The following is a 23,116-nucleotide window of genomic DNA, read 5'->3' as shown; positions in this document are numbered from 1 at the left end:
AAGGGTCTCACTTTTGTTCAGGCTGGTCTTGAACTCCCGAGCTCATGCAGTCCACCCACTTTGGCCTCTCAGAGTGATAGGATTACAGACATGAGCCACTGTACCCAGCCACAGTAAATATTTTAAACAGTTAATAAAGTCTCATGTGGGACTTAGTCCTCTGTGTCCTGGTTGTGTGCTGGATTTAGAAACCAAAGAGAAAGATAAAGTAGTTGGCTGTTGCTTAGCAGCTCACAGGGATAACTTCTTAGTGGTTCCCTTTGCCCTGGGCTCCTCACCTGTATAGCTCAGAAACCTCATTTCACTCGGACACGCCACTGATCTAAGCAAGAAGCATGACTCACCTTACTATAAGAGGTCATGTGTGTGATTCAAGACACCCACTTCCAGACACCTAAACACTTGGCCATCTCAGGTTAGACATCCAGGTCACTTGATGAGCAAGGATTGGATTAGAACCAACCAGGAAAGGCAGTTAGCTCCGAGGGACTTCCCATCTAGGCTTTGCTGAACTTTGCTCTTGAGCCGGTAACACCTTCCCCATCCACAGTATGGGGCCTCACTCTAAGACAATGCTGGACCTGTGCTGCCACCCTCAGTCTTTGGGCTCCTTCCTTTCTGGAGGCCACAGCGACCTTCTGTGTCTTTGGTGAGGGAGGTTGCTGTGGTATTGGGGTTTGGCATAAGCGTTGCCTAGATCATCTCCCCCACTGACAGATATGGGTCTCCTAACACATGGTTAATTGCATTCATTGCAGGTCTAGAGTTTTCCCTAAAATTTTGGAGATACTTGGCTACCCTAATTCCAGTATGTGCTTGCCTAGTGTAGAACTTTGTTATGGCATGACTAGGCTACAGAGCTGGTGGCTAGAACCTAAGACTCTGGGTTGGTGAGTGGGCAAGTCCCAGCGTCGAGGCGTAACACTGTGGGACATGGGCAATTCTCTGAACATCTCTAGGGCTCAGTCAGCTGTAACCTAAAAGAGAGAGCTTCTAGCGATTGTTTTGTGTCCCAAATGAGATGTGAGAGGACTTCAGAAACCTTCAGCACCACAGCAGTGTAACATTTGATGCCACATGGAATCATACAAGTGGATCATGAGGTCCCTGAATCACCTCTGGGATAAGACACTTACAGTTCTGACCACTTGTGGCAAAAATACAAACAACATCCTTAACAGCAGCATGTTGAGTGGGTCCCTGTGTAACTTTGGGTCTATTTCTAGATAAACAACCCAGACATGCGGGTGCAGATCCTCAAAGATTATGTCAAACAGCATTTCCCTGCCACCCCTCTGCTCGATTACGCATTGGAAGTGGAGAAAATTACCACCTCAAAGGTAACAAAGAAAACCTTTCTCTAATTCCCTTAATCATATGTTAAATGAACATCATGGCGGAAATGACAGCCAGGTTACATTTTGATTATGCAGCTAAAATCAAATCTGGTTTTCTGGAAATTTCTATTGCATAACAAAATTCAGCAGACATGTATTAATTATCAGTTAGGTGTCAGACCTATTGCTAGCTGCTGGGAGTTGAACTGAGTGAGATACAATCTCAACCAACGGGGGTATTGATGGGGGGGTTTCGTTTGTTTGAGGTGGGGTCATGGCTGTGTTGTATAGGCTGGTCCAAATTCCTGGGCTCAAGCCATTCTCCCACCTCTGCCTCCCAAGTAGTTGGATTGATGGGAGTTTTGTTTTTTTATTTTTGTTTTTGGAGACAGAGTCTCACTATGACACCCTCGGTAGAGTGTTGTGGCGTCACAGCTCACAGCAGCCTCAAACTCTTGGGCTTAAGTGATTTTCTTGCCTCAGCCTCCCCAGTAGCTGGGTGCCTGCCCTAACACTTGGCTATTGTTGTTGTTGTCATTGATGTTTGGCAGACCAGGGCCAGGTTTGATCCTGCCAGCCCCACTGTATGTGGCTGGTGCCCTGGCCGCTGAGCTACAGGTGCTGAGCCTGATGGGAGGGTTTTTTTTTTGTTGTTGTTTTTTGTTTGTTTGTTTTTTTGTAGACACAGTCTCACTTTTTGGCCCTCCGTAGAGTGCCGTGGCCTCACACAGCTCACAGCAACCTCCAACTCCTGGGCTTAAGTGATTCTCTTGCCTCAGCCTCCCGAGTAGCTGGGACTACAGGAGCCCGCCACAACGCCCGGCTATTTTGGTTGTAGTTTGGCCGGGCCGGGTTTGAACCCGCTACCCTCGGTATATGGGGCCGGCGCCTTACCGACTAAGCCACAGGCGCCGCCCCTGTTGTTTTTTTTTTGAGACAGAGTTTCACTTTATGGCCCTCGGTAGAGTGCCATGGCATCACATAGCTCACAGCAACCTCCAACTCCTGGGCTTAAGCGATTCTCTTGCCTTAGCCTCCCGAGTAGCTGGGACTACAGGTGCCCGCCACAACACCTGGCTATATGATGGGAGGTTTTTAAATGGTGGTCACAATTTATAGTAATAGCAGTAGTAGTAACAGTGGAAGATTACAAAGCAAAAAAGAAATAATGATGCTTTGAATTTTTTGCTTTCCCAGAAACCAAATCTTATCCTGAATGTAGATGGTTTCATTGGAGTTGCATTTGTAGACATGCTTAGACACTGTGGGTCCTTCACTCGGTAAGCTTTGCAGCCATTTTCTTCTTCATAACATATACTGATTTTTTTGTTGTTTCCTTTGAACTATAAAAATAATGCATGCTAATTATAGAGGATTTAGAAAATAAGCAGAGGTATAAAGAAGAAAACAAAAATTGCCTGTTATTCTATCACTCAGACCACTCCTCTTTTCTACTTTGAAACCGAAGAGAGTTTCTTTTTTTTTCCTGGGCTCAAGCGATTCTCTTGCCTCAGCCTCCCAAGTAGCTGGGACGACAGGCGCCTGCCACAACACCCGGATATTTTTTGGTTGCAGCCATCATTGTTGTTTGGCGGGCCCAGGCTGGATTCGAACCCACCAGCTCGGGTATGTGGCTGGCGTCTTAGCTGCTTGAGCCACAGGCACGAAGCCCAAAGAGAGTTTCTTTTTCCTGGGCAGAAGTAGTGCTGTCTGAGGAGAACAGTCAGTGTGAACTGCTTTAAAACTACAAGTAGATTGTGTGTTGCAGGGAGGAAGCTGATGAATATATTGACATTGGAGCCCTCAATGGCATCTTTGTGCTGGGAAGGAGTATGGGCTTCATTGGTAAGTTTGCTGCAACTGCTGTTGTTTTAAGGATTGGTGTTTTGTTTTTTTACCTAACCCCCACAGTTCAGCTACACTACTTGCCCATGTGGTGAGTTTCTATAAAAGAGATGTTGTTATCTTCTTAATCACTGGGGATTTCTTTTTTTTTGTTTTTGAAACAGGGTCTTTTTTTCCCAGGCTAGAATACAGTGGTATCTTAGCTCACTAACAACTCAGCCTCCCAAGTAGTTGGGACTAGAGGCATGCATGCACCAACACACCGGGCTAATTTTTCTATGTTTTTGTAGAGATGGGGTCTTGCTCTTTCTACTGTGGCCCACCCTTGATCATTGTTCTTAATTCTTCCTTTCTTACTATAACTTCCCCCTTACCTTTATCTTTTGTCATTTCTTCTTAGAAATGATTGCTAGCCCAGGAAAACAGAATTAAATCCAACGGTTCTCTTTTACCAAGTGTGCGGTATCTCCTAGGGAATGAATCTGGATTTATTTCCCCACTTCTTTATATGTACCCTTTTTGTATTAGAAAGGTTTCCCTTCCTTATCCTTTCCCTCCTCATCAGGCTTAAGGAACTCTAACAAAAAGATGCATTTGTTTCTTTTTAGGACACTATCTTGATCAGAAGAGGCTGAAGCAGGGGCTGTATCGTCATCCATGGGATGATATTTCCTATGTTCTTCCAGAACACATGAGCATGTAACTGAGCCAGGAACCTTGTTGCAGTAAACTGAAAACAAGAACTCCTTTTTCTCCCCACCCTGCCCCCTGGAAAAAGTGCGCAGACAGCTGGCAGTGAAGCCTGCTATAGGATGGGCCTGGAATGTAGACAGCCCCTGGTGTACAGGCACCCAGGCCAACACCCGAGGCTAACACTTGTTCAGTCTACACAAAGAAGCTTAATATTTTTTTTATAAGCATAGAAATAAAAAACAATACTTGTGACATTTGCTCTGCTACCTGCTTTATATTTATTATATGGAAGCACCTAAGCACTGTCAGGATAGTGTTCTTCCTCATTGTAGGGTGTGATAATGTTGCTTTCTCTTTTCATTAGTTAAATTTTTTTTTTCCCTTGGAGGAAGGGAATGAAATTTTTAAGACCTCAAGATACTATACATTTAAAGCACCCCTAATGTCTTGTTTCTCCACTTCTCTTCCTTCTTATACAACGTGAAGAACATTGTATTAATCTGATTTTTAAGGATCTTTTTTGTATGTTATGTGTTAAAGGTTTGTTTGACATCCCATTGAGACATTCCATGTTGCAGATCAAAGTCTGCTTATATCCGGGGGATGTGACCATTATATCTTTAAACCATTGTCACAAAATATGTGGAGTAGTAATTTAAAGTGTAAAGTTGGAACATACATATGTTTAAAATGGAAACACAAAGAAAAAAGCTGTGAAATGTCTTATGTCTTACGTTCTCTGTATTCATGCAGCTGATTTGTCTGTCTGTAACTGAAGTGTGGTTCTAAGGGTTCGTCTCCAGCTACTTTGCATCTGTAATCCACAGAGATTCTGGGCAGCCGCCACCTCTGTCTCTTCTCTGTATTATCATAATTTGGTTTAAATAAACTATATAGTAACAATGAAGGAATACTGCTGTCTCCTGTCATCCTTATTTTTTCACCCATATTTCCTGTGAACTGTACTTTTTTTTCTTTTTTTAAACAGTCCTACTTGGTCACCCTGGGTAGAGTACGGTGGTGTCATAGCTCACAGCAACCTCAAGCTCTTGGGCTCAAGTGATCCTCTTTTCTTGGATCACTTGGCTATTTTTTAGAGAAGGGAGGGGTCTCACTCTTGCTCAGGCTGGTCTTGAACTCATGAGCTTAAGCAATACACCTACCTCAGCCTCCCAGAGTGTTAGGATTACAAGCATGAGCCACTGTACCCTGCCCACTTTCTGATAGTTTTAGTGCATGTAGTTTTTTAAAATACTCATCTACCTCTTAAGAAAATAATTAAAATACTAGCATCATTAACCTGGATGGAGTTGAAATCCATTCTTCTTAGTAAAGTATCACAAGAATGGAAAAGCAAGTATCCAATGTACTCAGTACTGATACGAAGCCAGTAGATGAATACTCGTCCACACAAGAGAAAAACTTAATTCAAGTTGGAGGGGAAAGGAAGAGGAAGGGAAATCTGTGTGCTGCCACCTAATGGTCACAATGTAAGGGTATATGGCACACGTGGGTGTGGGACATACCTCCAACAGGGATTTTACCTAATAGATAACAAACATTGTAATCTAATCCTTTGTACCCTCATATTAATCTGAAATTTAATAAAAGCAAACTAGGCGGGGCACGATGGTTTATGCCTATAATCCCAGCACTCTGGGAGGCCAAGGTCGGCCAAGCTCAAGAGTTCAAGACCAGCCTGAGTAAGATGAAGACCTCATCTCTAAAAATAGCTGGGTGTTGGGGCAGGTGCCTGTACTTAGGAGGCTGAGGCAAGAGATTCACTTGAGCCCAAGAGTTTAAGGTTGTTGTGAGCTATGATGCCAGGGCACTCAACCCCAGGATGACCCTGAGACTCAAAAAAACAAAACAAAACACTAGCATTAAAAAATACATGCCCCCACTTACCTTCTTTTCTAAATCGGTACTTCTGGCTTCTCAGTGAATGGTAAACAAGGCTCTGCCTAGATGCTCAGGCCAAAAGCTTGGAAGTCACCCTTTCCTCTACTCTGGTTGCCATGCATGTTCTGCTGATTTATGCATTAAATCTCCCTCTGATCTATCCATATCTGGTCTACTAACTGGTACCCCGGTTTCCTTTTGTCCCTGTAGGGTCGATTCTCCACACAAGTGATATTTTTAAAAGCCCACTGGACTGGGCGGCGCCTGTCCAAAGGGATAGGGCGCCAGTCCCATATGCTGGAGGTGGTGGGTTCAAACCCAGCCTTGGCCAAAAACCACAAAAAAAAAAAAAGAAAAAGAAAAAGCCCATTGGACTGGCCCAGTCGCTTGCCTAAAACCCAAAAATGGCTTTTATTCATCAGCAGCAATGACTGTGGTTCAAGCCCTATACCAAACACCTGACTTGAGCATTTTCTAACCTTCACAAGTGTTCTTCCAAGGGAGACAATATCTCCGTTTTTTAGAAGATAAATTAGTTCTGAGATAAGAAGTAATTTGCTCACCGTTCACCCTCATCCCCTTAGCTGGGGCTCTGTCTTTTTTCCTTCTAAAATATTTACTCCAGGCTCGGCGCCCATAGCTCAGTAGTTAGGGTGCCGGCCACATACACCGAGGCAAGCGGGTCTGAATCCGGCCGGGGCCTACTAAACAACGACAACTGCAACAAAAAAATACCAGGTGTTGTGGCGGCCGTCTGTAGTCCCAGCTACTCGGGAGGCTGAGGCGAGAGAATCGCCTAAGCTCAAGAGCTGGAGGTTGCTGTGAGCTGGGACGTCAGCTGTGAGCTGTGACGTCACAGCACTCTACTGAGGGCGATAAAGTGACACACTCTCTCTTAAAAAAAAAAAAATTAAGGGCAGCGCCTGTGGCTCAGTGAGCAGGGCGCCGGCCCCATATGCCGAGGGTGGAGGGTTCAAACCCAGCCCCGGCCAAACTGCAACAAAAAAATAGCTGGGCGCTATTAGTCCCAGCTACTTGGGAGTCTGAGGCAGGAGAATGGCCTAAGCCAAGGAGTTGGAGGTTGCTGTGAACTGTGTGATGCCACGGCACTCTACCGAGGGCCATAAAGTGAAACTCTCTCTCTACAAAAAAAGAAAAGAAAAAAATTAAAATTAAATAAATAAAAATAAAAACAGAAAAAATCAGCCAGCTATTGGTTGTGGGAGGTGCCTGTAGTCCCAGCTACTCGGGAGGCTGAGGCAAGAGACTCGCTTAAGCCCAAGAGTTTGAGGTTGCTGTGAGCTGTAACTCGACGGCACTCTACCGAGGGTGACATAATGGACACTGCCTATAAATAAATAAATATCTACTCCAAAGCTATTTTAAATAAAAATCCGATTTTGTCCCTCAAGTCTCTAACCGTGCGTGGTGGGCTAAGGTGGCTTTCACTTTACGAAGTGACCGCCCAGAGCATCCATCCTCCCGCCGAGGTCTAGGTGGGAGCCCCGGGGCGGGGTCGGCTCACCCAGGCGGGGTTGCCGGGCAACCTCACGGAGAGAGGACCGTCCGCGGGGGGCGCGGCCTGCGGGCCGCCCGGCTCCGCCCCGCGCGCTCTGTTTAATCCCAGAATCCCTCTGTGTCGTACCAGAAAGGCCGCGACGTTCTTAGACTGTGGAACTCAGGCGCGGCGACGTCAAGATGGCGGCGGCGGCTGTGGCAGCGGCTGCGGCAGCGGCCGCGGCCGCATCTCTTCAGGTGCTGGAGATGGAGAGCATGGAGACGGCCGCCGCCGGCTCGGCGGGGCTGGCTGCCGAAGTCCGAGGCAGCGGCACGGTGGACTTCGGGCCTGGGCCCGGGATCTCTGCAATGGAGGCGAGCGGGGGCGATCCGGGCCCAGAGGCCGAGGATTTCGAGTGCAGCTCTCACTGCTCGGAGCTGTCCTGGCGGCAGAACGAACAGCGGCGCCAGGGCCTCTTCTGCGACATTACCCTGTGCTTCGGCGGTGCTGGAGGCCGCGAGTTCCGGGCCCACCGCTCGGTGCTGGCCGCCGCCACCGAGTACTTCACGCCCCTCCTCTCTGGCCAGTTTTCTGAGTCCCGCTCGGGCCGGGTGGAGATGCGCAAGTGGAGCTCCGAGCCGGGGCCCGAACCCGACACTGTGGAGGCCGTTATCGAATACATGTACACCGGGCGCATCCGCGTCAGCACTGGCAGCGTGCACGAGGTACTGGAGTTGGCCGACAGGTAGGCGAGGGAGGCAGGGCGCGGCGCGGCGAGGGGGAGATGCTGGGGCACGGAGGGACCCGCGCTGGGGGACCGCAGCCCGCAGGCCCTGACTAGGTGCATTGGGTTTGTTCGCCCTGATCGCCGGCTACCGGGCGGCCAGCGCGCCGGGCTCGGAGAACGCAGCCTCAGCTCTGGCTAGGGAGCGCGTGTTCTAGGTAACAGAGACAAAGACAATGAAAAGGAAAGTATGTGATAAGTGCTGTGCTGATCTTCAAAAGGAATGAAGGGATAGTGATGGAGTGGAGGAGAGACCTTACCCAGGAGGTGACATTTAAACCGACCTCTGTCTAAATGGCGAGAAAGAACTAGCGGTGCAAAGATTGGGGATGAACACCCCAGGCAGATGATAGCGTACAGGCGCTCAGGCAGGATCCAGTTTGGCTTAGAGAAACAACTTAAAAAAAAAATCTAGTGAGGCAGGATCTAATGAGTGATCACACAACGCGGTGCTGAGGATTCAGCAGTGAACAGACAAAAGTTTGTGCTTTTAGTAGGTAGACTGTACAGCCGGTGTTGAAATGCATGGGAATAAAGAGTTTCGAGTTTACTGAGGGTGATGAGAAGGTGGGTAAAGAAATGAAAAGATTATTCTGCTACTGTGGTAAACAGATTGTAGACAGGAAACAGGAATGGATGCGCTATAAAGTGGTTAGGAGGCAGGTGAATACTGTTTACAGAGAGGGGGAGGAGGCTATTTTGGCTGTATCATCTTACAGATTCCTTATTTTAACAAATAGCTATTGAGTACCTATTATGCTCAGATCACATACCCAATACCAGCAATTCAACAGTGAAAAAAAAAAAAGACAAAAGTCACTTTCCTTATTGTATTTAACTTTGGTAGACAGTTAAGTAGGCTGTGTAGCCTGTTAGATTATTATCACTATAATGAAAAATAAAGTATGGGACGGTGCCTGTGGCTCAAAGGAGTAGGGCACCGGCCCCATATGCCAGAGGTGGTGGGTTCAAACCCAGCCCCAACCAAAAACTGCAAAAAATTAAAAACAAACAACAACAAAAAAGAAAAATAAAGTATGATGGAGGCACATTGAAAGTGCTGGTGAAGAGGAATTGCTGTTTAAATTGGGTGGACAGAGAATGCCTCATTTTGCAAACAACTGAAGGAGGCAAAGTGTAAAGAATGTTTCAGGTAGGGAACATAGGTGCAAAGGCCCTGAGATGGAGCTTGTCTGGATGTTAGAGAACAGCAGGGGCCATTGTGGCTGTTATTAAAGGAATGCAGAGTGAGAGGAACTGGAGAAGCCTGGGAACCAGATCCCATAGGGCTTTCTTGGCTTGTGGCAGGACTTGAGCTTTTACCCTGAGTGAAATAGGAAGGTGTGGAGCAGAAGAATGATGCAGTCTGATTTAATGAATTCTACTGGATTTGGGGAATGTGATGGTGAGAGAGTGACAAGGACAGAAGCTCAGAGACTATAGTGTAGGAGGTTGTTGCAGGGGTCATGGAGGCTTGGATTGAAGAAGTTAAGGTAATAAGTGTTCTGGTTGTAGATATATTTTGAAGGTAGAGTAGATGAATTTGCTGATAGATTTGATGTGGGGTTTAAGGGAAAAGACTGCTCAGTTTTCCCTTTACAAACAATTGGAAAGATGGAGTTATTAAGATGTGGAAGATTGGTGGCACCTGTGGCTCAGTGAGTAGGGCGCCAGCCCCATATACCGAGGGTGGCGGGATTGAACCTGGCCCTGGCCAAACTGCAACAAAAAATAGCCAGGTGTGTGACGGGTGCCTGTAGTCCCAGCTACTTGGGAGGCTGAGGCAGGAGAATCGCCTAAGTCCAAGAGCTAGAGGTGGCTGTGAGCTGTGATGCTACAGCACTCTACTGAGGGCAACAGAGTGAGATTCTGTCTCTTTAAAAAAAAAGGTTGTAGAAGATTGCAATAAGAGCAGGTTTGGGAGGAAGATTAGGAGTTTGGTTTTGGTCATGGAGATGTCTGGGTAGGCTGTTGAATATAAGCGCTTTGGGAATTAAAGATACAGGGATAGGGAGTTGGGGGTATAATTAGCATATAGATAGTAACTAAAGCCATGGGACTGGATGAAATTACTTAGGGAGTATAGATGGAAAAAGGCCAGCAGGGACAGGGTAGATAGGACCCTGATGCCCTTGGTAGAGTGCTGTGGCATCACAGCTCACAGCGACCTCAAACACTTGGGCTTAAGTGATTCTGTTGCTTTAGCCCTCTGAAGTAGCTGGGACTACAGGTGCCCACCATAACGCCCAGCTATTTTTTTTGTTTGTTTGTTTTTAGTTGTCATTGTTGTTTAGCAGGCCTTGAACCCCGCAGTTCAAACCCCAGGTTTGAACCCCGCAGCCCCAGTGTATGTGGTTGGTGCCCTAACCACTGAGTTAATGGGTGCTGAGCCAACTCTGTGGTTCTTGAGAATTTTTTTTTATTGAGACAGAGTCTCACTTTTGGCCCTTGGTAGAGTGCCATGGCATCATAGCTCACAGAAACCAGCTCTTGGGTTTAAGTGATTCTCTTGCCTCAGCCTCCCAAGTAGCTGGAACTACAGGTGCCTGCCACAACACTCAGCTTTTTTTTGGTAGAGACGTAGTGGTGGTGGTGGGGGGTCTCACTCTGGCTCAGGCTCGTCTCAGACCTCTGAGCTCAGGCAATCCACTAGCCTTGGCCTCTCAGAGTGCTAGGATTACAGGTGTGAGCCACCAGGCCTGCTGGTTCTTGAGAATGTTGCCAGCAGAGGAGACTGATAGCATGGAAACCTAGGAAGGAAGGATATCAAGGAGGAAGTTGTCAATTGTGGCAACTCTCAACTTATAAATCATCAGAGGTCTGTGACAGCATTGACAAAGGCTAGCAAAGCCTTGCTTTATAAAGAGAATCAGAAAATTAGTACACATGTAGTGTTGTGGTGGGTGCCTGTAATCCTAGCTATTTGAGAGGTTGAGAGCAGCGCCTGTGGCTCAGTCAGTAAGGCGCCAGCCCCATATACCGAGGGTGGCGGGTTCAAACCCGGCCCCGGCTGAACTGCAACCAAAAAATAGCTGGGCGTTGTGGCGGGCACCTGTAGTCCCAGCTACTCGGGAGGCTGAGGCAAGAGAATCGCTTAAGCCCAGGAGTTGGAGGTTGCTGTGAGCTGTGTGATGCCATGGCACTCTACCGAGGGCCATAAAGTGAGACTCTGTCTCTACAAAAAAAAAAAAAAAAAGAGGTTGAGGTTGTTGTGAACTATGACACCAGGATGACAAAGTGAGACCGTCTCCAAAAAAGAAAAGAAAAGAGAAAATTAGTACACATGTGTATTATGTTTTTGGGGAGAGTAGGCAAAAGAGGTAAATATTCCCTCCAAAATAGGAGATACTAGAGGATGTTTGGGTGCTGATGAATATTATTCAGTAGAAAAGGAGAAACTGAGGTTATAAGAGCAGGAGAATAATTGCAAGAATAAAGTCCTTGCAACCAAGAAGGGAACTGTAGGGGCAGAAAGGTGATCCTCTTCCTCCTCATTAGAAAGGGTGACAGCCAACATCCCTATAGCAAAAGACAGGTTAACAAGAAAGGGCCAGGCATGTTGGCTTATATCTGTAATCCTAGCATTTTGGGGGGGCCAAGGCTGGAGGATTGCTTGAGCTCAGGAGTTTGAGACCAGCCTGAGTAAGAGTTGGGACCCTGTCTTTACCAGAAATTGAAAAATTAGCCAAGCATTGTGGTGGACACCTGTAGTCCCACCTACTCAGAAGGTTGAGGCAGGAGGATCACTTGAACTCAGGAGTTTGAGGTTGCTGTGAGCTATGATGATGTCACTGTACTCTAACCAAGGTAACAGAGAAACCCTTATCCCAATTTAAAAAAAAAATTAGAAGTTGGGCGGCGCCTGTGGCTCAGTCGGTAAGGCGCCAGCCCCATATACCGAGGGTGGCGGGTTCAAACACGGCCCCGGCCAAACTGCAACCAAAAAAATAGCTGGGCGTTGTGGCGGGCGCCTGTAGTCCCAGCTACTCGGGAGGCTGAGGCAAGAGAATCGCTTAAGCCCAGGAGTTGGAGGTTGCTGTGAGCTGTGTGAGGCCATGGCACTCTACGGAGGGCCATAAAGTGAGACTCTGTCTCTACAAAAAGAGAATCGCTTAAGCCCAGGAGTTGGAGGTTGCTGTGAGCTATGTGAGGCCACAGCTGTGAGGCCACAGCACTCTACCAAGGGCCATAAAGTGAGACTCTGTCTCTACAAAAAAAAAAATTAGAAGTTAGGACAGTGCCTGTGGCTCAGTGGGTGGGGCGCCAGCCCCATATACCGAAGGTGGCAGATTCAAACCCAGCCCTGGCCAAACTGCAACAACCAAAAAAAAAATAGCCAGGGGCACCTGTAGTCCCAGCTACCTGGGAAGCAGAGGCAAGAGAATCACCTAAGCCCAGGGGTTAGAGGTTGCTGTGAGCAGTGTGACGCCATGGCACTATACTGAGGGCGATAAAGTGAGACTCTGTCTCTGCAAAAAAAAAATTTTTTTTTTAAATAAAACTGGGAAGGCAAAGTATAGCGTACAGCAAGCAGCAGGTGGATTGGTCTCTGCAAAAAAAAAATTTTTTTTTAAATAAAACTGGGAAGGCAAAGTATAGCGTACAGCAAGCAGCAGGTGGATTGGGTGGTAGGAAAATGAAGTTCCCCTTTATGGGGCAAGACATGATTGCAAGAGGGACTTTACCTAACAATTGCAATCAGTGTAACCTGGCTCATTGTACCCTCAATGTATCCCCAACAATAAAAAAAGGGAGGCGCCTGTGGCTCAGCGGGTAGGGCGCCGGCCCCACATGCCGAGGGTGGTGGGTTCAAACCCGGCCCCGGCCAAACTGCAACAACAACAAAAAAAATAGCCGGGTTGGTGGGCGCCTGTAATCCCAGCTACTTGGGAGGCTGAGGCAAGAGAATCGCCTAAGCCTAGGAGTTGGAGGTTGCTGTGAGCTGTGTGACGCCACGGCACTCTACCAAGGGCGATAAAGTGAGACTCTGTCTCTACAAAAAAAAAAAAAATAAATAAAAAAAAAAAGAAAATGAAGTTCCTGTCTGGTTGTTTCTGTTTTCTCAAAATGTGTGGGTGGGATTGGATGGGTATAGGTCTGAGGGAGGGAGGTTTGGTCAGTGAATATGGATGGAGCTCTGTTTGGGTGAATAGAAAGAAAGAAAATGGATGGAGAAGGGTCATTACACTCACTCAAGCTGTGTTTGTTTCTCTCATTTGATCTTATGTTTGTCAGATTTGTCCTGCTTTATTGGAAGTTAGAGGTTAGGCTAGGGAGAGCATACTTCAAGCAATTTATTTAAAACTCTTAACTTTTCTCCATCTGTCAGCTGCAGAGTAGCTGTCTTGTGTCAGGCACTGTTCAAAGTGCCCTGTAATCATAACATTTAATCTTTCCATCAGCTCTAAGGCACAGTCCCCCTAGCCCTACCCCTAGGATATTCTGTCTGTGATCAGGCCTACCTTACAGGGTACTTACAAGGATCAGAAATAATCGAAGGTGCCCAGCATGATGCCCTTCACAACAGAAGCCTAGTACATGATAGATGTTGTTTGCAAAGAGCAATACATACAAACACCTATCTAAAGGAATATATCTCAGAATTACCTGGAGTGCATGCTAAAAATAGGAGTTCAAGGCAGTCTGAGCATTAGGTGACCATGGCACCCAGAAATATCTGGGAGTCACCAGAACCCTTACCACTCCACTTTGTCTTTGTTTTATCTCTAAGATAGATAAGATTATTCCCTTAAGAGAATGAATACAGCCTGTCTTGTTCATCTTTATATCATAGTTAAGATAGTTATTAAACATGGTAACCATAATAACAAATGGTTAGTAAATTGAGAGAGGCCTGGACTGATGAAGTCATCCTTATATTGTGTAAGGTTCTTAGTTCTGAACCTCCTCCCAACCCCAGGTTAAAGCATCAAAGAAAGAAGAGATAGGACTTACTCTCTTTTTACTTATTTTATTTTTGAGACAAAATTGTCCTCTGTCTCCTAGGCTAGAGTGCATTGGCACCAGCCTAGCTCACAGCAACCTCAAACTCCTGGGCTCAAGTGATCCTTCTGCCTCATCCTCCTGAGTAGCTGGGACTGCAGGTGTGCACCACCACACTTAGCTAATTTTTTTCTGTTTTTAGTAGAGACGAATTCTCACTTTTGCTCAGGCTGGCCTAAACTCCTGAGCTTAAGCAATCCTCCCACTTCAGCCTCCCGGAGTGCTAGGATTGCAGGTGAGGTGTGAGCTACAATTTCTTAGTTTCTCAGTTTCTCCTCTTCTACACCCAATTTACTCTTTTTCTTTTTTTAGAGACTGAGTCTCACTTTATTGCCCTTGGTATGGTGTCACAGATCACAGCAACCTCCAACTCCTGGGCCCAGGTGATTCCTCTGCTTCAGCCTCCCGAGCACCTGGGACCACAGGCACCCACCACAATGCCCAGCCATTTTCCTGTTGCAGTTCGGCTGGGGCTAGGCCTGAACCCACCACCCTTGGCACACGGGGCAGCATCCCACCAGCTGAGCCATAGGCACCGCCCCAACAATTTACTCTTAAAGCAGTAGCCACCCTGAAGTTAAATGCTGCCAGATTTATGAATCTGGTTGGAACTATTATGGATTTTTAAAAATTTAACTTTAAATGAATTTAGGTGGGCAGACATCTAATAAACTACTTTCCAAACCAATCTCTTTTGTTTTTTAACCTAGATTTGTCTTACACATGCTTTTTTTGTGTGTTTTTGTTTTGTTTCCTGTTTTCTTCATATGTTTAGATGTTTAAGTTTGCCTTGCTATTTCTGCTTTAGTACCGAATCTGGCTGCCCGAGGAGAAAGCTCTGGTGAGGAGGAGATTAAAACCTCTGGAATCCTTGCTGTTCCTTCTGATATCTGACCAGAAAGAGCCCTCAAGAAGTCATAGTTCCTGCCTGGCTGTTACTTTACTGGTGACTGCCAAGAGATTAAGAAAGGATGGCAGAGAAAGTTTGGATTGGAATTTGCCTTTGCCAAGGACAAATTAAAATGAAAATTAAGTTTGGGACTATTGTACTTTATTAAAAGATATGTTCAGGGAATTTTACATAATTAAAAACTCCATAATAGCCGGGTGTTGTGGCTGGCACCTGTAATCCCAGCTACTCAGGAGGCTGAGGCAAGAGAATTGCCTAAGCCCAAGAGTTTGAGGTTGCTGTGAGCTGTGACACCATGGCACTCTACGGAGTGCAACAAAGTAAGACTCGGTCTAAAAAAAAAAAAAAAAAAACTCCAGCCAGGTCAGTATTGCATGCCTATAGTCCAGCTACTTAGGAGGCCCAGGTGGAGAATCTATGTATGTTTTTTTGTTTTTTGTTTTTTGTTTTGAGACAGTCTTATTATGTTGCCCTCGGTAGAGTGCTGTGGCGTCACAGCTCACAGCAACCTCAGACTCCTAGACTTAAGTAATTCTCTTGCCTCAGCCTCCCAAGTAGCTGGGACTACAGACGCCCACCACAATGCCCAGCTGTTTTTTGGTTGTAGTTGTTGTTGTTGTTTGGCAGGCCTGGGCTGGGTTCGAACCCATTATGTGGCTGGCACCCTAGCCACTGAGTTACAGGCGCTGAGCCTATATATGTTTTTTTTTTTTTTTTTTTTTTTTTTTTTTTGTAGAGACAGAGTCTCACTTTATGGCCCTCGGTAGAGTGCCGTGGCCTCACACAGCTCACAGCAACCTCCAACTCCTGGGCTTAAGCGATTCTCTTGCCTCAGCCTCCCAAGTAGCTGGGACTACAGGCGCTCGCCACAACGCCCGGCTATTTTTTGGTTGCAGTTTGGCCAGGGCCGGGTTTGAACCCGCCACCCTCGGTATATGGGGCCGGCGCCTTACCGACTGAGCCACAGGCGCCGCCCTATATATGTTTTTAAACATACTTTTTTAGCTCATTGTTTTCTAATTTTAGGCGATTTTCTTTTTTTTAGATGTTGTATATAAAATGAGATTAATCGCACCATTTCTTTTGTTTCTTTTCTTTTTTCTTTTTTTCGAGGCAGAATCTCACTCTGTCACTCTGGGTAGGGTGCTATCACTTCATTAAACTCTTTGGGCTCAAGCAATGCTCTTGCCTCAGCCTCCCAAGTGACTAGAATTACAGGAGCCCATCACCATGCCTGGCTAATTTTTTCTATTTTTGGTAGAGATGGAGGTCTTGCACTTGCTCAGGCTAGTCTCAAACTCCTGAACTCAAACAATACATCAGCCTTGGTCTCCCAAAGTGCTAGGATTACAGGCATGACTTACCCCACCCATCCCTCACCATTACAATTTGAGATGCTATCAGAATGTAACTGTATAAAGCATGCAAATTTGGAAATTAATCTTTTCTCTTTTTCTTGATTTTAGGTTTTTATTAATTCGTTTAAAAGAATTTTGTGGCGAATTTCTCAAGAAAAAACTTCATCTCTCAAATTGTGTAGCCATTCATAGCTTAGCTCACATGTATACCCTAAGCCAGCTTGCTCTAAAAGCTGCTGATATGATACGGAGAAATTTCCACAAAGTAATTCAGGATGAAGAATTTTATACTTTACCTTTTCATCTCATTCGAGATTGGCTTTCAGACTTGGAAATTACGGTTGATTCTGAAGAGGTTCTCTTTGAAACAGTTTTGAAGTGGGTTCAGAGAAATGCTGAAGAGAGAGAGAGATACTTTGAAGAACTTTTTAAATTGCTCAGGTTATCCCAGATGAAACCTACCTACCTTACTCGGCACGTCAAACCAGAGAGGCTGGTAGCCAATAATGAAGTTTGTGTCAAGTTGGTGGCTGATGCAGTAGAGAGGCATGCTCTGAGAGCTGAGAATATACAATCTGCCACCTTCCAGCACCCTGCTTCTCATATCTCATTATTACCTCGTTTTGGGCAAAACATGGACGTGATCATGGTTATTGGGGGTGTATCAGAAGGAGGGGACTATTTAAGTGAATGTGTGGGATATTTTGTTGATGAGGACAGATGGGTAAACCTACCCCATATTCATAATCACCTTGATGGACATGCTGTTGCAGTAACAGAATCCTATGTATATGTTGCTGGATCAATGGAACCAGGGTTTGCTAAAACTGTAGAAAGGTATAACCCAAATTTGAATACGTGGGAACATGTTTGTAGTCTGATGACAAGAAAGCATTCTTTTGGACTGACAGAAGTCAAAGGGAAGCTCTATAGCATTGGAGGACACGGTAACTTTAGTCCTGGCTTTAAAGATGTGACTGTTTATAATCCTGAGCTTGATAAATGGCACAACTTGGAATCGGCACCAAAGATTCTTCGAGATGTCAAAGCATTAGCCATTGAAGACCGCTTTGTGTACATTGCCGCCCGCACTCCTGTGGACCGAGACACTGAAGATGGATTAAAGGCTGTAATTACTTGCTATGATACCGAGACTCGACAGTGGCAAGATGTAGAGTCTTTGCCGCTTATTGACAATTACTGCTTTTTCCAAATGTCGGTGGTCAGTTCAAACTTTTATCAGACAGCATCATGCTGTCCCAAGAGTTATTCTTTAGAAAATGAAGAGGCAGTAAGAAAAATTGCCAGTCAAGTGTCTGATGAGATCCTTGAAAGCCTGCCTCCAGAAGTCCTTAGCATTGAAGGAGCAGCCATTTGCTATTACAAAGATGATGTCTTCATTATTGGAGGCTGGAAAAACAGTGATGATATTGACAAACAGTATCGGAAAGAAGCCTATCGATATTGTGCTGAGAGAAAGAGGTGGATGCTTCTTCCTCCCATGCCACAGCCTCGTTGTAGAGCCACTGCTTGTCATGTGAGGATCCCATACCGGTACTTGCATGGCACACAGAGATATCCTATGCCTCAAAACCTAATGTGGCAGAAAGACCGCATCAGACAGATGCAAGAAATACATCGGCACGCCCTAAACATGCGGAGAGTCCCAAGCTCTCAGATCGAATGCTAGGTTCTCTAATACATGCATCTTAAGACTGTTATACCTGTCTCATGAAGTTGAAGATACACAGACTGTTACTTGAAAAGTATGTTGATAACTTATTTTCTACCTGAACTGATTATTACCCTAAAAAAAGAAGTATAGTTAAAAACTGAATAATGGGAAACTCAGTTCAGTATGTGATAATTTTTGTTAGTTTGCAGTCTTTATCTGTCTTTGGTTTGTGTGTATTTGCTAGCTAAATAAGATCTTATTAAAGACAAGTGGAAAAATCAGATATAGTTACTTGGCTGTTTCTCTGCCAACAAGGTATAACTCCTTTGTCTTGGGGACTTAGGTTTTGAACATGCTTTAAGCACCAATTTTATTTGCACATATACTTTGATATTCATTTTTGTTTTTTCCAGAATGGTTGGTTTTGGCAAAGTCAGAATTTATGCATTGAGCCCTTATCTGCAGGAGGCATGTGCAATAGTGAGACTGAAATTTGAAGAAAAATGAACAATATTTTCAGCAGATGATTTCAGAATGTTCACATTGATATTTTGCTGTATTTATCTGGAAATGATATTTTCATTTATAGAATAGGTAACTGATGAGAAATTTGTGATTGGCTCATGCATTTTTTGAATATTTTTCATTTCGTTAGCAGCTGTTTATAGAATTTAAGCCATCACTCTGAGATGATGGTAGTTGGCAAAAGTATAGGTCTTTAGCTGATTGAATACAGAGGAAGTTACATATGAAATTTGTTTCTCTAAGAAGAGAAAAGTATTATCAGTGTAGACTGAGAAATCAAAGGCAAACATTTTTTTCAGGAGTTGCAGGCTTATTTGAGGATATGTTAATGAGTGTAAATAATGCCTAAGACAATCGACACTCAATGCCTTCAGTTTTAATTGTTGCTCTAATGCATATTGTGTGGTCTTCATTCCTTTCTGTAAGAAACATTTTTTTCCCCAGATGGGAAGGAATTAATCTTAGAGAAATGTTGCTAAAGAGAAGCCTTACCATTTCTGGCCCTGATTCTTATAGTCTATCCAATTGCCGTAGACTTTTATTGGAACTTTTCCTGAGACTAGAATACCAAATTTGGATGCATAATTTTGACTTTCAAAGATTTATCACTACATGTATATCATATTGATTTTTAAGCATTCTAATTCTCTTACACATTCCTAAGCTTTATGCAAGTTAGAGCTCAGGTTTACTCTTTTAATATTAACATAAAGGACTCCTGTTCTAACGGTTTGTAATGTTTGTCCAGTATACTTTTCTTGTTTTCTTAAGGAATGTGTTTACCTTCTTAGACATTCCAGAATACCATTCTAGAGGTCAGATTCCAAGTGCAGTGTTTTGTTTTGTTTTTCCCTAGTCAATTATACTTAACCTTCTTGTTAGTTGCATGATCAAACATTACAAGAAAAAAACACCGGGCGTGGTTATTCATGCCTGTAATCCTAGCACTTTGGGAGGCCCAGGCAGGATGATCACTTGAAGTCAGGAGTTCAAGACCAGCCTGAGAAGAGCGAGATAATATCTCTACAAAAAATAGAAGAATTAGCCAGGCATGGTAGAGCATGCCTGTAGTCTCAACTACTTGGGAGGCTGAGGGAGGAGCATTGCTTCAGCTCAGGAGTTTTGATGTTGCAGAGTGAGTATGACGATGCTACTGCCCTCATGATGCCCAGACAACAAAGGGGGACCTAATCTCTGGAAAAAATATTTAAAAAGCACAACCAGAAGTTTTGGTTTTCTATTTGCTGCAAGACTACTAATGTTCTTGCATGCTAAGAACTTTTCTGAAATTTCTAAATTAGTATCCCTGCCTAATGTACAGGTTTTTGTTTTGAGTTTTTTGGGTTTTTTTGAGACAAAGTCTCACTGTTGCCACAGGCTAGAGTGCCATGATATCAGTATAGCTCACAGCAACCTCAAACTCCTGGGTTTAAGTGATCCTCCTGCGTCAGCCTCCTGAGTAGCTGGGACTACAGGAGCCTGCCACAATCCCTAGCTAATTTTTCTATTTCTAGTAGGGACAGGGTCTTACTCTTGCTCAGGCTGGTCTCGAACTTCAGAGCTCAAGTAATCCTCCTGCCTCAGCCCCCCAGAGTGCTAGGGTTGCAGCCATGAGCTACCTGGGCCCAGCCTTAGAACAAAACGGGTTTTTTTGTTTGTTTGTTTTTTTCTTTTCAAGAGAGTCTTATTCTATCACCCTCAGTAGAGTGCCGTGGCGTCTCAGTTCAGACCAACCTCCAGCTCCTGGGCTTAGGCGATTCTCCTGCCTTAGCCTCCCAAGTAGCTGGGACTATGGTGCCTGCCCGGCTATTTTTTGTTGCAGTTTGGCCTGAGTCAGGTTCGAACCCTCCATCCTAGGTATATGGGGCCAGTGCCCTACCCACTGAGCCACAGGCATCGCCCGAGAACAGAGGTTTTTAATAAATGTGTTGGAAATCTGCTTTAAATCCATTTAATTTATACTGTAATGGGGGGTTGAGAAAGTACAATTCTATTTTTTTGCAGTTATTTTAATAAAAGCCATTTGAATTCTGAGAAGTATTAATTCTTAGTTATGACAGGTGTATGCAAACAGGACAGTGAATAAAGCTCATTGAAGTTCTCTTTTCTCTCTGATAGACTATGCTAACGAACTTCCTTTTCTTGGTTGTATTGAAATAATTTAGTATCTTGCTAGGATGCCAGTTTTTCTCCAGAAGAGTGTGATGTATTTTGGTATCAGATTTGTCTTCTGAGGTAATCATTACCAAGTTATTTGTGGGGTTGTCTTTTTTCACATGATGTGACAGGAATTAAAAGATTTAGGTATATTGGGCGGCGCCTGTGGCTCAGTTGGTAGGGCGCCGGCCCCATATACCGAGGGTGGCGGGTTCAAACCCGGCCCCGGCTGAACTGCAACCATAAAATAGCTGGGCGTTGTGGCGGGCGCCTGTAGTCCCAGCTACTTGGGAGGCTGCGGCAAGAGAATCACTTAAGCCCAGGAGTTGGGAGGTTGCTGTGAGCTGTGTGATGCCATGGCACTCTACCGAGGGCCGTAAAGTGAGACTCTGTCTCTACAAAAAAAAAAAAAAGATTTAGGTATAATCTGGTTTTAAAAATTTGATTGAAACTGTTGTGTTTTAACTCAGCAGGCAGACTAGGCCATGGCTGAAAAGAAGGGGTAAGTCCTTCATTGCATGATGATGTGTGCAGGTTTTCCTGACTGCTGAATTTCTAATTTTTATACTTGAATTCACATGTGTGATTTCACATCAATAACGTGTGTTTCTGAAATACCCTAACTAACTTATTTTTAAGGAAAGAAACCAGATTTGCTTAAATCTGTTCAAGGCTGACATTCTGAAATTCTAAACTAGAAATAACTTCCCAGAATTTTTGGAAAGGTTCTAATTATGATGACCAGGCCTAAAATGGCTCCTTGGGAAAGAAATTTCCTTTTTAAGGAAAACTTAAAAGATTGTATTTGGTGATTTAAGCAGTTAAAAACATGGCTTTAAAAAGACAATGTGTATTCAAGCAAACCTTTGTTGCTTCTGCTTTCATTTGGTGGAAGGGGGAGAGAAGAATTATACCATAAAGTGGTAACTATACATAACTTTGAGTGAGGCTGCTTACAATGGGTATCCCTTAATTATACCTACTCCACTTGGTTTAAAAAAAAATCAGTGGTATATATTGAGAATGTCAGTCATGAGCTTAGTGTTTAAGTAATACATCTCACTTGCAATTGTTTGCATGATTAGTCTTGTGTACCTTGATATTCAACTTTGCTTTTGCTGTGCCAGTTCAAAATAACTTCCTTGCCAAAAACTTAAAATTCATTGACATCAGTTTGTTTTGATCTCCTGGTTTTGTATAATATTTCTGGGACCAAAAAATTAAATACTGACCTTGTAATGTAGAACAGAAATTTAAAGCTAGAAAGGTAGTGTTTATGGAAGATTTGTGTGCTTTTGTTTTTTTAAACACTAAAAGCTGCTGGTAAGGCAGTCTCTGGGGCACACTTCCTCTTTATCTCTTTACTAGTGTAGCATGTGGTATATTTAAAATACTTCATTTTCTGCTTTATAATTCTAATATCAACACTGTACTATAAGTAGACAGGTGAGCTGAATTGTATATTTTTAGTTATAACTAAAGGGACTTCTTTGATACTTTCCTTAAATTAAGCTTAAGTAAGAAGGGCATGTTGGCCACATTTCATGTCTTTGAAAGTATACAGTACTGTGAAGCTAGTACATAGGGTGCTTTATAGAATATTTGAGAAACAATTCAGTCTCTCCTTAACTGTCAAATATATTGGCACAGTTCATCACTCCAGTTCGTTACTTTCCTCAGAATGGTCCATTTTTGGTTTTGTTATAATGCTTACATAATAACATATGTTCTGGTCATTGGAAACAAAACAGCTCATAGTTGAGTGATGTAGTACAGTACAATGACATAACATGGTAGTCATTTTGCTTCAAGGAATTTAATTGGATAGCCAAATTACTACTCTATCGCATTTGTAGAGATTTCGTGTTACTGTATGTGACCATTACTACGTAGGTCTTACATTGAAGCACATACTGTAGAGCACTTATTAACTTAATCCTCTTGCGTAATGCACTCGTGAAAAGTAGTGCTTGCTCTAGAATCTAGATGTTTGATGATTTTATGATCCATGTGCTAGAGCTCATTGAGTTTTTGTAAAATAGATACTTAGTTTGAATTGATACAGTGAAGTTTTTGGGCTAGCAGTTATGGAGGCCCCTACTCTACTAAAAGTATAATCTTGACTATCTGCCTTTAAAGTCAGAGGAAATGTAGTATTTAGAACACTTTGAGACATGACAAAATAGTTTGTTCATGTTCCTGAAGCTATCTTGTTCTGTGTTAAAGCTACTGATTGTCTCAATGTAAGTTTTAAATAAACATATTTCTATAGAGGTAGTTGGTACTGTGTAATTTTTTCTTCTTTAGTTATGCACTGTTGAATATAATTGCCTTCTTCCTTCCCACCTACACCCTCATTCATCCAACCCTGGGCTCCCTTAAGTTGAACATTTTCCAATACTCTTACAAGTTTAAACACTGCATTTATT

At 44.0% G+C, this 23,116-nt stretch overlaps 2 protein-coding genes across 7 annotated transcripts in view; both read left to right on the top strand.

The window, feature by feature from the left end:
• ACLY (ATP citrate lyase) overlaps positions 1–4,784 on the top strand; it is a 52,427-nt gene extending 47,643 nt beyond the window's left edge. For all 5 annotated transcript variants that reach the window (XM_053567940.1, XM_053567939.1, XM_053567943.1 and 2 more), the window contains 4 exons: positions 1,227–1,340; positions 2,535–2,617; positions 3,106–3,182; positions 3,791–4,784. In XM_053567940.1, the coding sequence (XP_053423915.1) occupies positions 1,227–1,340; positions 2,535–2,617; positions 3,106–3,182; positions 3,791–3,885 (369 nt within the window). In that variant the 3' untranslated portion in view covers positions 3,886–4,784. The remainder of the gene's footprint in view (positions 1–1,226; positions 1,341–2,534; positions 2,618–3,105; positions 3,183–3,790) is intronic.
• Positions 4,785–7,412: 2,628 nt separating this feature from the next.
• KLHL11 (kelch like family member 11) lies at positions 7,413–22,955 on the top strand. Of its 2 annotated transcripts, XR_008375432.1 has the most exons (3): positions 7,443–8,020; positions 16,439–18,096; positions 21,158–22,955. XR_008375432.1 is itself a non-coding variant. In XM_053567938.1 (2 exons), the coding sequence occupies exons 1-2, from the start codon at positions 7,476–7,478 to the stop codon at positions 18,018–18,020; spliced, it is 2,127 nt and encodes a 708-aa protein (XP_053423913.1). In that variant the 5' UTR covers positions 7,413–7,475; the 3' UTR covers positions 18,021–22,955. The 2 variants fall into 2 exon arrangements, 1 of the variants encoding a protein (XP_053423913.1); XM_053567938.1 differs by having other exon boundaries at positions 7,413–8,020; positions 16,439–22,955.
• The last annotated feature ends 161 nt before the right edge of the window (positions 22,956–23,116 follow it).

Source organism: Nycticebus coucang, chromosome 18 (assembly GCF_027406575.1).
Source record: "Nycticebus coucang isolate mNycCou1 chromosome 18, mNycCou1.pri, whole genome shotgun sequence".
Taxonomy (NCBI): Eukaryota; Metazoa; Chordata; class Mammalia; order Primates; family Lorisidae; genus Nycticebus; species Nycticebus coucang.
Note: the sequence above shows the minus strand (reverse complement) of the source record. Positions and strands in the feature narration are given on the sequence as shown.

What these genes read in the sequence shown, in the direction of transcription:
- KLHL11 (XM_053567938.1), top strand. Translation starts at nt 7,476, where the DNA reads ATGGCGGCGGCGGCTGTGGCAGCGGCTGCGGCAGCGGCCGCGGCCGCA. An exon ending in GTACTGGAGTTGGCCGACAG is followed by an intron (nt 8,021 to 16,438) that starts GTAGGCGAGGGA and finishes TCTTGATTTTAG; the next exon opens with GTTTTTATTAATTCGTTTAA.